Source organism: Pundamilia nyererei, unplaced genomic scaffold, assembly GCF_000239375.1.
Source record: "Pundamilia nyererei isolate P.nyererei 1_Seehausen unplaced genomic scaffold, PunNye1.0 scaffold00014, whole genome shotgun sequence".
Classification (NCBI taxonomy): domain Eukaryota; kingdom Metazoa; phylum Chordata; class Actinopteri; order Cichliformes; family Cichlidae; genus Pundamilia; species Pundamilia nyererei.
The window spans coordinates 3621452-3636557 of record NW_005187415.1 but is presented as its reverse complement, the minus strand read 5'-3'; the positions used below and the strand labels follow the sequence as shown (position 1 = coordinate 3636557).

At 41.8% G+C, this 15106-nt stretch overlaps 1 protein-coding gene across 4 annotated transcripts in view; it reads right to left on the bottom strand.

The window, feature by feature from the left end:
• The window catches only part of foxp2 (forkhead box P2), a 99034-nt gene that overhangs the window by 51913 nt on the left and 32015 nt on the right, over positions 1-15106 (bottom strand). For 3 of the 4 annotated variants that reach the window (XM_005725188.1, XM_013908752.1, XM_005725189.1), the window contains one exon: positions 8003-8189. In XM_005725188.1, the coding sequence (XP_005725245.1) occupies positions 8003-8179 (177 nt within the window). In that variant the 5' untranslated portion in view covers positions 8180-8189. Of the gene's footprint in view, positions 1-8002; positions 8190-15106 lie in introns of those variants that run through there. The other variant, NM_001315652.1, reaches the window with a different exon arrangement.

Genomic DNA, 15106 nt, shown 5'->3' with positions numbered 1-15106 from the left:
GCTGGAGAAAGGTGGGCCTGTCTATCTCTACTGAAATGGATTCCCAGCGTGACTTCTATTATTAACCTCTGTACATCTTATTCTCTGTTTTTACCCCAAAATTATGCATTTTAAGTAGCGTCTTCTGACTGACTTTATAATTGTTACATTTGTCTTAATGTAGAAATACAGCAAGCCTGGCATTATTATTAATAAGTTGTAAATGATACAGATAGCACTCCACCTTGACTGCAAAAGTGAGGACCTGACCTTGGCTGATACACTTTTAAAAGCCACCAGCTTCAGCTCTAAAGCCTGCAGTGAAGAGAGCCAAAGCCAGCGCTAAGTGACATGTCAGTTTGCCTGTTTGGAGCTTTCAAATTCCCCACGGCCTGAGCTTATTTACTACATTTGTATGAAAAGCTGTGAAGAGGAGAGGGCTGAGAGCCCAGCTGGCTCTCTTACATATGTATACAGTGTTTGGAGGCAATGTGTAAAGACCATCTCCCCCTCCCCTTGTAGAGCGTAGTGTTACAACTACAAACAACTTGGGAGAAGGATAGAGCCATTTATATATTCAAAAATGGGTCAGGGATGGAGGTAATCGGAGCAGCAGGGAGTGTTAACAAGTGCAACAACAACAAAAAAAAAAGGAGAAAAAACTGATGATACCTGGAATCTGCACAGATTGGGGCGCTTTAGAGAACGAGAGCACCGGTGACATTAAAGATGTTGCTTCTTCTTCCTAGTCATCTTCTTAACCAGATTTGAAGTCATTTTAATATTAGTTAGAGGAAGGGAGGGGGTGATACACAACAAACCATCGGGCATGCGTTTCAGAGTCTGATTTGTTACTATTCATGACTAAAGCAGAGAGGAACTGTAATACTAGACATGCTTGTTAAATTCACAACACTCCAAAGCTGCCTTCTAGCAAATCCTGTCTTTTGGTTGTCAGCTTAAGACACCCCAGCATATGCATATGTAGGATTTTTAAGCTCTGTTAAATGGATAGCGGTGTCGTGGCCTATCAAATGACTATAAGCCACTTGCCTTTTTTGGGGGGGTGGGGGGTGGGTGGGGGGGACCATTTCCAGAAAATGCAGTCAGCAATGCGATACGTCGTATGCATCGGAAAGCACCCCCCTGACACACATGCACACACACACATGCACGTGTTTTCTTCATCCTCCTCTTAACTCCACATTAGAAGAAAACAGAGGCATTTAAATGTATGTATTCAGGCTGTGTGTGACACTAACACTCCACCCCACCATATTAATGACTGGTACGCAGTTTAAGCCGACGACAGGGGAGTGGCAATAAACAATGACAGAATGCTCGTTTTCGATTGTGAGGCCGCGAAAGATGATACACTATTCAACACCGAGCCAGTTTGCAAATAAATTATTGTGAAGGGTATTGAGCTGAAAGAATTGCTCAGTCCCCTCAGAGTATGCCACAGTGTGTGTGTGTGTGTGTGTGTGTGTGTATACGTGTGGCTGTTTATGTGTTTGTGTCTGCGTGAGTGGACTTATAGATCCAGTGTCATTTATTTCCCTGAGTTGGACCAGGGCAGTTAGGGAGGCGTAAAAGGAAATGAGTTGTGAAGTGGCCATTGATCCTGGCCTGCACGAGGTTAGCTAGAGACTGGAGGACTATTGGCCACAGTGTGTGCTGCTGAATGACTGCCTCTTATTTACACGGAGGAGGTTAACGCTGGCTTAGTCATTTATCACTGAGCTACTGCACTATATAAGAAAAAAAGAAAAGAGAAAAAAAGTGTGTCAGGTCAAACATAAGGCCTAACCAAAGCTGAATGAACTAGATTCCATTTAATGTATTCCTATGTAATTGCATGGTAATGTCTTTTCTTTCTTTTTATATTTCAGTTAGTCAGAAGAATATCATTATTTACAACTGTAGTAATTTGGATTAAGAGAACTGGGTTTATTCAGGGCAATCTGCATACATGCAAACCATAAAGTGCACAGAACGCAGCATGGAAGAAGGAATTATTGTGGAAGTGGGTTGTAAAGTGGGTTGCATCAACTTAACTTAATTGTGGGATCTGTCAGTTGGATGACTTGAAAGGTATCATCTGAGCCATCATTTGATTCGAACCAGCGCTGAAATCAGTTGATCTGACATGAATGCTGCAGAGCTCAAACTAACTCTTTTCTTGATTCTTTTTTTTTTAGCAGAAAATAAACAGTTACACTAAAGTCAACTTTTAGTGGTGAACCATATAAACGCAAGCCTGCACGTGCACACACAGAGCAGGATCTGTTTTCTTCTTCTTGTGCCACCTTTAACCCGTATACTCATCTGACCTTACTGCAACTGCTTGAGGATAAGATGCCCGTAAGTGTTTATTTCCAGCAGATTTCCACTATCTCTCTTCATCCTCGCCTCTCAATTCCTCCATCGCTTGCTTTCCCCGCTCTCTTACTGTCCCTTTCTCCTCGTCTCTCTTTCAAGCTTTGCAGCTTGACATTTCGCCATGCTCTCAAGGGACACCCGCACGAAATGGAGTTACTGGGAGAGCGCCACTGTAAATTCCAGAAGGCCACATGTAATGTGTCTTAAACATAGATGGACAGGCCAGGTTTCTGCGAGCTGAAGAATAAGAAGGAGGGGGGGAAAGGCAGAGAACGGGAGACAGAGGGAGAGTTGGAGGAAGAGGTGGTGTCTAGATAGATAATAGAATAATACTGTGTTTTGTCTGGGGAAGCGTGAGCAAACAGCAGCTATGCTGTCATTCACATCCTATATCTTTAGTGTCATCGCAAAGGGGGAAACTACAGGCCTATATGTCACAGGCCTGTATGTACTATTCTGTGGGGACTGTCTGCTGATAGCCAGGCTTGAAATAAAAAGAAGGATGACTTTCATTGTAAATAAGTCAGACACAAGGATTGCCAGAGAAGAACTGCCTTTTCGCTGAAAGGGGAAATAATTTTACAAAGACATATAGTACATGCTGCTTTCCTAATGCTTCTCCTGCCTTTACAGAAAAACCTTATCTTCACACAGACGACGATGGTTAACAAAAGGCTCCTTTATGAAATCGTTCATATTTCAGTGGAGGTCTTTCTCCTGTCCTGAGAGGTGATTGATGCATCAGGCCAGGGCCAGTGTCTTATTTACACAGTTGAGTGGGGCAATCTCAGGCCTGAAAGATAAACCTAATGAGCTTCTTTGTGTAAGGGTGCAAATGAGAGACACCATCCTCCCCTCCCTCCTTCCCTATTCCATCCAAAGGGACAGTCTGGGTGATTAGGCCTTTAAATTATGCTCAAGGGCAAAGCCCAGATTTGCATCTTAGGTATGTGCGTGTTTGTCTGTGTGTGTGTGTGTGTGTGTGTGTGTGTGTATGTGTGTGTCTCTCTTGCTTCTCAAATACAGTACAAGGAGACAGACAGAGAGGCAGGTGAAGGGCATAGAGAGAAAGATGCTCGAGGCTTGTTTATGGGAAGGGATGGTAGGGGAAGACTGTGTGTCAGTACCCAGTTTATACTAAACAACAAACTTGAGTTGTTATAAGAGGAAGATGAGCTCATATGTCTGTCAAATAAGAGCGTGCACACCTACACACACACACACACACACACACACACACACACACACACACACACACACAGACACACACACACACACACACACACATTGTCATTTTGTCCTTTGTCTGTGGGGTAACTTTCTCCCTAATGACTTTCATTTTGGGGAGAATTTAATTTGCCCCTAAACCCTAAATACTACCCATCACTTGCTGTCAGATTTCTCATCCCTTCCATTTCCTCCAGCTAAACAGCTAGGAAGGCAGGTTAATTGCTGTCACTCTCAAGTTGGACCACTGCCTAGCTCTTGTGTAGCGACAGGGGTAGCCTAGAAGTAAGATGGCACCTTGGCGCACTTATTGTAATTTATGTCAAAATGCTGCACTCATTTAAATGGGGTTGGATAGTTTGCATTTTGCTGCATCATGTGCCTCAGGAAAACGGTAAAACGCATACCTAACCAGTTTACCAACATGTAGAACTCTGCCTCTGTCAGCCGTAAGTGGCACCTTTTGCACAAAATAAATATTTGGCCAGCAAGCATGCAAGCAGAAAGCACATTGCATGCAAAAAAGAAAATATAATTAATTTAAAAAAAATCACAGGAGCAGGTTTATGAAAATACAAAAATATGAAGCCAGCATTTTCTAATTATACTGGATTTTAATGAGTGAAGTCTTTAGACTAGTAGCAGATCGCAGTGGTTGTTCATACAGCTGTCTTTGGTTACAGTGGCTGACCCAACCATAATACATTAGCCTTCCGTGCCTCCATCTTGCTCTGAATATCAATATATTTCCTACTGTAGGAACTCAGCCCATTTAAAGGAGGGCAGCAGTTCTGAGCATTGGCTCATCAATCCCACTGATAACCCTGGCAGGATTAAGTCTACAGAACACTGTAATCAACTAACAGGCTCATTATAGGGCATTATGTTACAGACCCAAAGATCGATGCATGACTTCCATGTACATACTTGGCAGCATATACTATTAAAACATAAAGCTAACTCCGGTCAATGACAAATAGATTGCTACTATGAGCTCAGCACATTTTTTTTTTTGCTCTACAAGAGAGCTTTTATAGTGATCATTTTGCATAGCAATTAGAGCTGTGTAACATTCATCATTTGCTCTGATACATATCTGCAGCTGGCAAATTGCAATCAGATACAGTGGGTATCTAATCTGTGATCTCAAATCAAATTAGGTCTATTTAGACAACCTTGGGAACGGGGTGATGAAACCCTGACAGAAATTAGGGACTGGAAATTTAATTGTGACAATGGTTATTATTCAGATAGCTGGATAACGAAATGTGTGGCTTTTGCACTGAACACAATGACCTGCATAAAAACGAAAGACATTCAAATTTGTAAAAGATATTCACTTTATCTTAAATGAAATAATAGTGGATTATTATTAAAGGAAAATCTCAACTTTTGAAATCTGGATGTGGAAAAACTGTGTGCATTACTTCATCTTGATCTTACAGACTTTGGCCGAATCTAAGGTGTCGAGACCTGAAGATGCTGCTTTTCTAATTATAGCTGCAGGTGGTATTTTGGAGCTGCTAGGTAATGGCAGAACCCATAGGGACAGTGGAGAATTCATCAGTGCTTATTATTAATCATCCCCCCAGCAGCGTGATGAGAGGCTGCAGCTTCTATACCCACTGGACCACTCAATGTCATTCCAAATGTGGGTGGAAAATTACATTCAACTGCATTCCTTCAAAATGGACTCGGAGCAAACGTGGATAGAAATTTTTTTAAGCTGCATTGAAGTGTAAAAAAAAGTGCAAGCATATATGGATGCATGTATATATGGCCACACAGGGTCCATGCTGCATATACGCCTGTCAATATCACATCCGTCACACAAAAGCAGCAGTGCTCAGTGCTAACAGATGTATATATAAAATATTTTTTTTTTAAATCTAACCTCATCCTTTTGTTGAACTGTGCTTGCAGTGTGAGCACACCACAGGAAGTGTGTGAAGTTAACAGCACAGGGCCCCTGTTTTAAAAAGCCTCCAGAGACCTGTTAGCCGGACTGCTCATTTCAATGTGTCTCTCTCTGGGTTGGGAGAAGGCTCGGGCTGGCCTCTTTACGAGGCGCATACTGTCATAGCCCCCCACCCAACCCCAACCGCACACCATCACAGCTCTCAGCCGTATGTCCATCTCACAGACTTAACTAGACACCTTATGCTTACATTGCTTTTTTTCCACCTCTCAGTGCTGTGGCCTTTTTAAAATTTTTAACGGCACTTTTTTTCATTTTCACTGACAGACACACTTTTATCCATTCTTTTCAATTACATTTTGAGTACACAGTCTAATATCTCTAAATCTACTGCTCAGATTGCAATTTTAATAAAATAAAACATATAACATGAAATGTAAAGCAATTCAAAGTTTTCACAGGGATCACCTTTATCTTAGGATTTCTCTCCTGATGGGAATGGTCTCTTCCATAATGACTGTGCTCTGTTTCAAAGGACACTAGGACTCACTGTGTGGTTTGAGTATGAATCTGATGTGAATCACATGCTACGGCCTTCAAACCCACTCGATCTCAACCCGATTAAACACCTCTGAGAGATGACATGTCAGACAGTGCTCTTCACCACCATCATCAAAACACAGAAAAGGGAATATCTTTTTAAAAGAACGGTGTTCCATCACTCCAGTAGAGTTTCAGAAACTTGAAGAATCTGCGTCAAGGTGCCTTAGAGGTGTTCTGGTCACACATGGGCGCTCAACACCTTACTAGGGCACTGTGGTGGTTTTTCCATTAATTTGTCAAGAAAAAGAAGAGAGAATTACCGAAATCTACCCAACATCTTCAAATGCACGAGTGATGCCTGAGAGAAAGAGAGGTCTGACCCCAATCATACGTGTGTGTGTAGGAAGAGTGGCAGAGTGGTGATAAAGCAGGAGGATGAGGCCACAGTGCTATAATGCAGCTGAAGCCACCAGCAGGGGTGAATAGGGTTGTGGAGAATGGGTGTTTGGATGGTATGGGGCTTATGGGGAACAGAAGAGGTGATGGTGGACTTGGGGGGGGGGGTGCTCCAGGACAAGCTTCATTTTGCTACACTGAATAGCCCGTATACACACATGCAGAAACTCATCGACACGTATTGTTCCGCCCTCGCCAAATTGACCACAGGGCTTCAGCTGCCACCAAAAAAGAGAAGAAAAGAAAAATTCACATAAATACAAATACACACTTGCATGAAAATTTCACCATTAGCCCAAAGGACAGCACGCATCATTACAAAACCCGCGGTGTTGTCCTCCATCTACCCCAAAGCATGGCCCTCTGACCTAATCTCCCACTGCTCTTTTGGCAAACTGTCAAAGCCATCATTCACCGTGAAAAGACACGAGAGACACTTGACTCCTTTACTCTGCTGGCGACTGACTTTCACAACTCCTGCCCCCCAACCGCTCCACCACCCTCCCCCCGCACCCTGCAGTTAATTCACCCTCAACTTGCTGTGACTGAGATGAATAGCAGCGGTACAATGAAACATGTGTTGGCAGGGAGAAAAAAAAAAGCAGGCATCAAATATTCGTGATCAGCGGTGCCTCTAAGAAGCGCCATTTAATAAAATCGATACAATAAATAACTAAACTATGGAAAAACTATAAAAAGTACATCTAAAGTATTTGCTAGTTGAAGGGAAGTGAAGATTGGAGACTGCAAGCTATAAATCAAAAGCGTCCCGGTCAAAGGTTTCACTCCTGCTGGTGGGTCTGTGGTTAGAATGTCTGCATCTGTGTGAGAGCCTCCAACTAGTGGCGAGTTAGGAGGCCCTCTGGTGGATACAGCGCAGCCATGACATACACACCCATGCATATGCGCGCAGATACACACTCTCCCTGTCCAAACTGGTCCGTTTGATGCTCCAACACGCTCTTTCTTTCTCTGTCCTCTCTCCCTCTGTCATGCACTTTTTCTCTGTCTCACACACACGCACTACATTTCTCACATGGCCTCACAGGGCAGCAACAACCCCCAATATATTCCCAAATTCAAATGCTAGTGGAAAAAAACTAAGCAAAACATGAAATAAAAAAAATAACAGCTGAATTTCTAAACTAAAACAGTAGCAGCAAAACACTCTGAGCATCATCTGGAGGCAGCAGCTTCAAGCAGAGCACGCTGTCAGCACAACAAACTGCCGAGAACATTTACCAACAACCTAAACAGCCTCTTATATAAACAATGTGTTTTCCACATGCCTAAAAAACAACAACGCCACACACACATACACAAAACAACATAAGTCATTGTGCCTCCTGCCTATGTAGAACACCCCAGCGCTGCCTGAGAAGAGAGCACAGCAGAGCGGAGAGGTAGAGCGAGGGGGAAACGGAGTGTGTGAGGGAGAGAGAGCGGCAGAGAGAGAGAGAGAGAGAGAGAGACGAGACGGGGAGAAACACAACTTACCTGCTGTTGTTGCAGATGCAGCAGCTCGACTGTGCTTACTTCGCTGCTTGTGTCACCAGCGCTTGATCTCCCATCTCTACTGCCAGCCTCTAATTGGCTGCTGCTTAGGGTGCTCATTCCATTTTGACTCATTGAACTGTTGCTTATTGTCTCTGTGGCCGACTCCTGCATCATCATGATTTAAAACCTAGAAGTGATTAAGAGGCACCGGTTAGGGCTCTTCTTGTTACAATTCCCCCCTTTTTTTTCCCTCCTATTTTTTTTTTTTACGCTTCCATTATCAAGCCCTCAGTCCCCCTCTGCAAATTAAAGCATTTAAAGAAGAGGGAGGGGGGGAAAGGAGAAAGGGGGGATGCAGGAGGAGCAATTATGCATTCATTGTGTAAATGAAGCAATACAAAGAGATGCATGTCCTGGTGCTTTCTGAAATGGGAAGAATATCTAAATGTGGTTTTAAAGCCACTAAAATTTGGCTGTAAATCAGAGCACCTGCATTGCTTTATTAGTATTTGCATTATTAAAAACACATAATACGCTGGTAGGAATTAAAGGCAAAAAAAAATATATATATATAAATAAATAAAATATGGGATTCTTAAATAACATGTGCTTAATTCTTAATATCTCCATTGCACTTTGAGGACGGCCAGGCACCACGGACAGAAAATACAGAAGCGAGGGCACTCTTAAAATATTTGCCGTCTGGAAGCTGTCCGATTTTTCGTGTGTTTCGCATCTGAATGAAGTTGCCTAATGACGCAAGGCTAATCATGCAAAATTAAAATTTGGTGGCGGGGAAGAGGAGGAGGAGGTGGAGGAGGCGGCACCAAATCACATGGTGCAGGGCTGGTGATGAACACCATAATGGGTTTGTCATCCTTGCTGTGGCTAAAGAAAATCTGCCTCGCAGGCTTCCATAGAGAAAGAACGCTCATAATTCATTTTATTGGCTTGAATCATGTTTTTCTCCACTCTCTTCTTTAATCAAACCTTATACATTCATTTATTTTACCACATTTAAAAAATAAATATCCCTGGTGTGGATGAGAGGCAATCAAAGTTTCTGCTGGCAGATTTACAAGTCAAAACCACATTTTAAAAAGTGTAAATAAATATAGGAAATTGAATTAATTCTGTCAGCATCTATTAGATATGGAAAAACTTGGGTAAAAATTGAGAAGAAGAAAAAAGGGATGAAGAAAGGATTCTATCATGAATATCACTAATGATTGTGCTAAAAACAGCATAAATTATGCATATTACCTCCTCTCTTTCCAGTAATAAATGTTTTATCATTATCCCCTGCATTTAATGCTCTGTACCTTCGCTGGGGCAGAGAAGAGCAGCGCCAACATCAGTTCTCACAATAAATAAAAGACAACTTAAGCACTCCGCAATCACAAATTGTGTGCAGGAGAAAGAAATTCTGAAATGCTGAAAATTAAAATGGGGAAAAAATAATGTGAGACAATTAATTTTTAAAAATATACCCCTTTTTAATAAAAAAAATAATATAGTGACTCTCTTATGGAGGAACCTTGCTTTAAAAAGCTGTCAATATTTCCAGTCCTATTACTACTTTTTACATTTTAAAACAAATATTTTTACAGCTTCTTTTTCTCCACCACCACCACCACGACTGAATCCATATATATGCAACCAGAGAGGGACAAACAATGATAATGATTGTGTGTGAATGCGCTTTTTTTGTGTGCATTTGTGCCCAGCCCACATGGGTACTGTGTGTATTCTTTGGCCTGTAAATACCATTTTAATAGAAGTGTGTACACGTCCCTTCACTGTGTTTGTGTGTGTGTGTGCATGTGTGAGTGTTTGACGAGGGGCAGATACAGGACAGGCCTTAAAGGATGTCCACAGCCAGGATAAACAGGATCTAGGCAGGGAGAACAAACAGGGCTGAGCTATTACACAGAGCAGGGCGACAGCTGCCCGGGACACAAGTAAATAGGGAAGAGGCCAGGACAAGGCGTGCTTGTGAACAAACAGGCCCCTGTTTAACACCGCAGCGCTCACTACTGATGGAGAGAGACGCAGTAAAAGAAGGCAGAGATAGACAGAAAGGGTGGGGGATGACGAAGAAAGGCAGAGGAGAAGAATGAAAGTGAAGGAGTGCGAGAGGAAGAGAGGGTGTGGGATGGAGAGAGGGAGGAAGGTGGTGATGTTTTCAGGGGGGAGGTAGAGAGAGAGAGAGAGAGAGAGAGAGACTGGCACAATGTGACATCCAATCCGGTGATGAATCTCAGCATAAGAAACTCAAGGCTGCAGCCGAGATCAGCCGGCTAATAAGTATTCAAATTAGGCATAAATTTTACATGCCCAATGTTTAAAATATTCAGAGAAAGACTGTCTGATTGCCTTTACTATGATTTTATGAACATTCTAATGGAGCTTGGATCTCTCTTTTTTTTTTTCCTGCTTTCTTTCTTGGACCGGCGACGGATGTTCGGAAAACCTGAAGATATAAGAGACGAGGAAATGAGGATTTTTAATAACATCTGAATGCAACGCAAACTATGGTGGAAATCCAAGGAAAATTGCTACTTTGATATTAACAAATCAATGTGATTTTACTCTTTTTTTAAAAGAAAAATCTGAGCTCACATCAGATTACTATTTATAAAAAGTTAAAGTCAAATAAAGAAAAAAGGGTTAAAAAGAAACTGTTAGAAAAATCTGAATCTGAATACATAAATAATAAGATGGCCAGCTTAATCTCAACGCTATAATCTTCCTCACCTCCTCCAAAATAAAATCTGCAACATAATGATAATGCAGATATATGCAAAGTATATTCGCAGAGATCAGATGGTGCTTTAACCTTAATGACAGCAGTGAGATAAATTAATTAGCCATCTAAAGGCGGCATTCAAATCTGCCAATTAGAATGTCAATTAGAAACACAGCCAGGCTGCAATGACGAGCGGGCAACCAAGCTGTGGATCTGACTGTGGGGGTGATGGAACTGTCACAGATAGACACACACACACACATACACGCGTGTGTGCGCACAAACACATGCACAATACTCGAGAGTGACAATGCTCTGCACCTGGGGGCGTGACTGTATGAAGCATGCATGTAAGACTGCGTCTGTATATGTGCATGAGCCCACCACGGTGCCCTCTCCCTGAGGGGTACCAGCCCTGACCCCAGCTCAGCCTGTCCTGAACCAACTGGGTTGGAAGGAACCACGCCACCTCCAGCTACAATATCCGCCAAGGCCGTCGTTCCAATGTGGCTGCTTTATTGCTGCATGAGTGAGGCTTGCCGGCTGCCGGCTTGCCTGCACGTGTGTTTGACATCCATAAATTGGTGTCCTGCATTTCAACACACCCGCTATTTGATGCCATTTCCTCAAGCCATAATCTTCCAATGAGGGAGAACCTAGACCACTTATTATCATGATCGGAAGCAAAGAGGAAGCCTGTTATTACCTGGTAATATGCTGGTAATTCTGCAGACGTATAGCTTTGGGAAGGAAGATGACAGTGATACTCGGCGTTTGGGTTATAAGAGATGAAGATAGCTTTGAGCTCTCTAAATTTACTGTCGCTGAAGGCACCAACATTTCTATTAGGATAGAGGTTCAACAGAAAGAAAAGACACTTCATTTTGCAAAGCTTCAGAGCAACTCCAGCTTTTGTCTCATTTCGTGTGCAACTCTACAATCACTCGATTGCTTGCTTCCTCTTCAGTTATAGCAAATATTTACTGTTGAATCTTGCATCGTCAGGAATCTGAGAAAGTGTCCCGACGGGGCGTTTGGCCCAGAAATCTGGAGAAATTCTCCGATTTCTTTGGAGAAGTGACACAACAAAGGTGTAAGGAAAATTGAGCCTTTCATTGCCTTAGTCGCACACACACACACACACTCCCAGTTCTGCACATACACGACAAAACACACACCTATCATTAAAGGGGAAAGAAGCAGCCCTCCATCTTTGTTTGCGAGCTCTAAAAGCCCTTAATGTAGCCTCATTACCTGGCCTGTCTCCCGCTCTATCATGTGCAGTAAACACACACTATGACACTGGCAATCCATCTAGTGGGAATACACAGCTGTCTCCAATGCTCCAACACAGTCTGGGGAACACTGAGGAATTTTTGTTCAGAGTCCCTGGGCTATCCATTCTCAGCATGAGGATGTTCTCCACTGTGTCTATCTAAAACACAGATCCATTTTCACATTCTACATGCATGAGTTGCAAAAAATATTTTCATTAGGATGACACAAAAGAAAGGGCGGAGGAAAAAAAAAGTGACCGGTAAATCTGTGATCCCAGACGTCCGTTCATTATCGGTTCACATTTCAGGTGGTTGGATGGAATTCTTTTGGTGTGTGAGTTCAGAATGAAAAAATATATATATCTAATAATAATAGAAATTACATTTCACACTCTGCTGACTCCTCACAGCTCTCTGATCAAGTCTAGATATGGTTACCATTTAAAATAATCACAGATTCTGTGCTTGAGTGAAATTAATTCATCATTGCCATAAGTTACTATGCATACAAAATAAAGAAGTAACTAGGCAAGGGCAAGAGCTCACATATTCAATACTTCAGATTGCTTAATAAATCAAAATGCCACGTATGTGCTTGACTGAAAAAAACGATGCTAAAAAAATCACTGAATTTTAAATAATGACTGGCAAAAAGTTTAATAACTTAATCTACAAATTTTATGCCTTCAAACAATCTTTGATTGTGATCATATATCTGTTTGTACCTCAGTGTGAATTGTTTTTTTTTTTTCCCTGCCAGTGAGCTGTCACAGCACGAGGGGGGACATCACAAGCAATTCATTACAACCTACAGCTTCTTGTAGCGAGTTTGGAGTTTGAGATGGAAAAACGACCACTTGGAAAGCTACGTTCGACACAACCCAGTCCTCCGGATTAAGTAAGGAGAGCCAGGCTGCCGTGCCTTAGAATTAAAAGCTTCCCTTTTGGCACTAAAAGGCCACCATAAAAGAGCATTAATGACTACTTCTTATAAACCTGTGTATGGTAATGGTTTCTGCTCTCAGATAGAGGAATTTCAAAAGTGCTTCACTGGTGAATAAAGATTGCTTTGGGAAAAAAAAGGGGTGTGGGGGTGGTAGCTGAAGAAATCATATTTACAAAATCAGGAGTGGGGCCAAATGAAAAGAGATGAATATGAATAATGGACTTTGCTTTTTTCCGGATTAACATTATTCAAAGCAACGGAATCAAATGTGGTTATCTCCTGTCCAATGAGCCCCTACACTGAGAAAAACCTCAGTCATATTTCAATTCTTCATTTGAGCTGACAATAAATTGTAGTTCTGTGATAGGAGACATTCAGTCAAGAATGTTCAGAACTTAATTCTCTTCTATTTACAATAAAGAGATGAGAAAGAATAAGATAAAAGACAGACTATTTGCCACAGTATGTAAGTGTCCCTGAATGGATGTGTGAGAGTGTGTCAGAGTGGAGAACAGAAAGTGGAAAGAAAGAAAGAAAGAAAGGGGGTGAATAAAATGACAAAGAGGACCATAGGAAAGAGTGTAAAGTGCATGTTCAATTGTACAATCTGCACAATGTCTCTTTAGATTCAAATGCAAGAGGCACTCAGGAATAGTGGGAATGATACTGCGTTAATACAAATTAGTGTTATGTGAATGCAACCAGCTCTGAAATATAATAATAGCAAAATATTCATTGTACACCAGCTATCCAGTTACTAATATAAATGGATATGAAAGGCAAGCATTGGTATTAATAAAATAAAATCCACTAGTAGCTCATTAAAAATCAAGAAAAAAATTATAAACAAAATATTTTACTATTAATAGATTTATGTGGTATAGTAATAAATGCACACGTCTTTGAAATATTAGTGCAGCACGGCTTGTCCCCTGATGGAAAAAGAGGAGGAGAGAGACTAGTCCTCTCCTGCATTTAGGCTCGACCCATATCATTTACATGTTACCTATCAGGCACCTCGTTCTGTTGAAGCTGTAGACAGCCCTGCTGCTGTGGGTGAGCGAGACAGTGACGAAAGCCCGATCAGTCGGCTCTCATTTGCATATTTGCCAATTTCATTAATTAACTCAGCCCACCTAATCAGGGCTAATTGACCTATAAAGAGGGGAGGCCTCATTGTCTCGTGCAATAATCTTTATCACGAGGAGAGGAGGTGCGCGGCGAATACAAGGCACTCCAGACCTAACTGTATTTATAGACATCGTATCTGGAAGTGTTTCACTCAGAAAATACTGTAAGTGATCAAAACTGAGCTGCTTTGACACATTGCAAGGACTGGATAAGAAAAAAAAGAAGTAAATGGACAAAATTCTTCACGTTGCTCTGGTGTTCTTGCTGAGAAAAATCAGAGGAGCTAATGACAGTTGGATGGGTCTGACTCTCCGCTCCTCTCCACAGATCCAGCGGACGGGCGCAGGGGAGCCAGCCGCGTCTGACACAGCTACAGAGACATAGCTCATTGTGACGTTTCCAGTTATTTCTGGTTGATTAGGGCCATTATGTCTCGAGCTCTGATTTATGTTGTCATTCCCTCTCAGCAGTCCTGCATCGATAGATCTTAATGAATTGGTAAATAAGGGTGAAGATTGCAGTTGACAACACCGCAACATTCCTCATTCATACCAGACAAGATTTATGTAACCAATTAGAAGCATAAAAAGGTGGGTTTGGTAAGGAGGGGGGGAAAAAAATCATCTCTTCTGAGGAAAATTACTAAAGTCTAGCCAACGACAAAACAGATAATGAGATGTCCTTAACTTTGGCTTAGTTGGACTTTCTGCACAGAAAGGTTGGGGACTCGGAAGAAAGAGAAGAAACGATCCCGCTCCTCTTAGGATGAAAAAAAAGAAAAAAAATATATATACAGAGACCGCTGAGTGTGTGTATGCATAGACTGCTTGACTGCACCTCTGCTTTAAAATAAAACATACCTGAGTGTCCAAATCACATCACAATAATGTCCAATCTAAAAAAATCCTGATGGAATCAACAGATTAAAAATTAAGCCAGAGCACCAACAAAGAACCACTTTGATGTGGAAATGTTAAATTCAAGAAGCCACCACCCCCTCC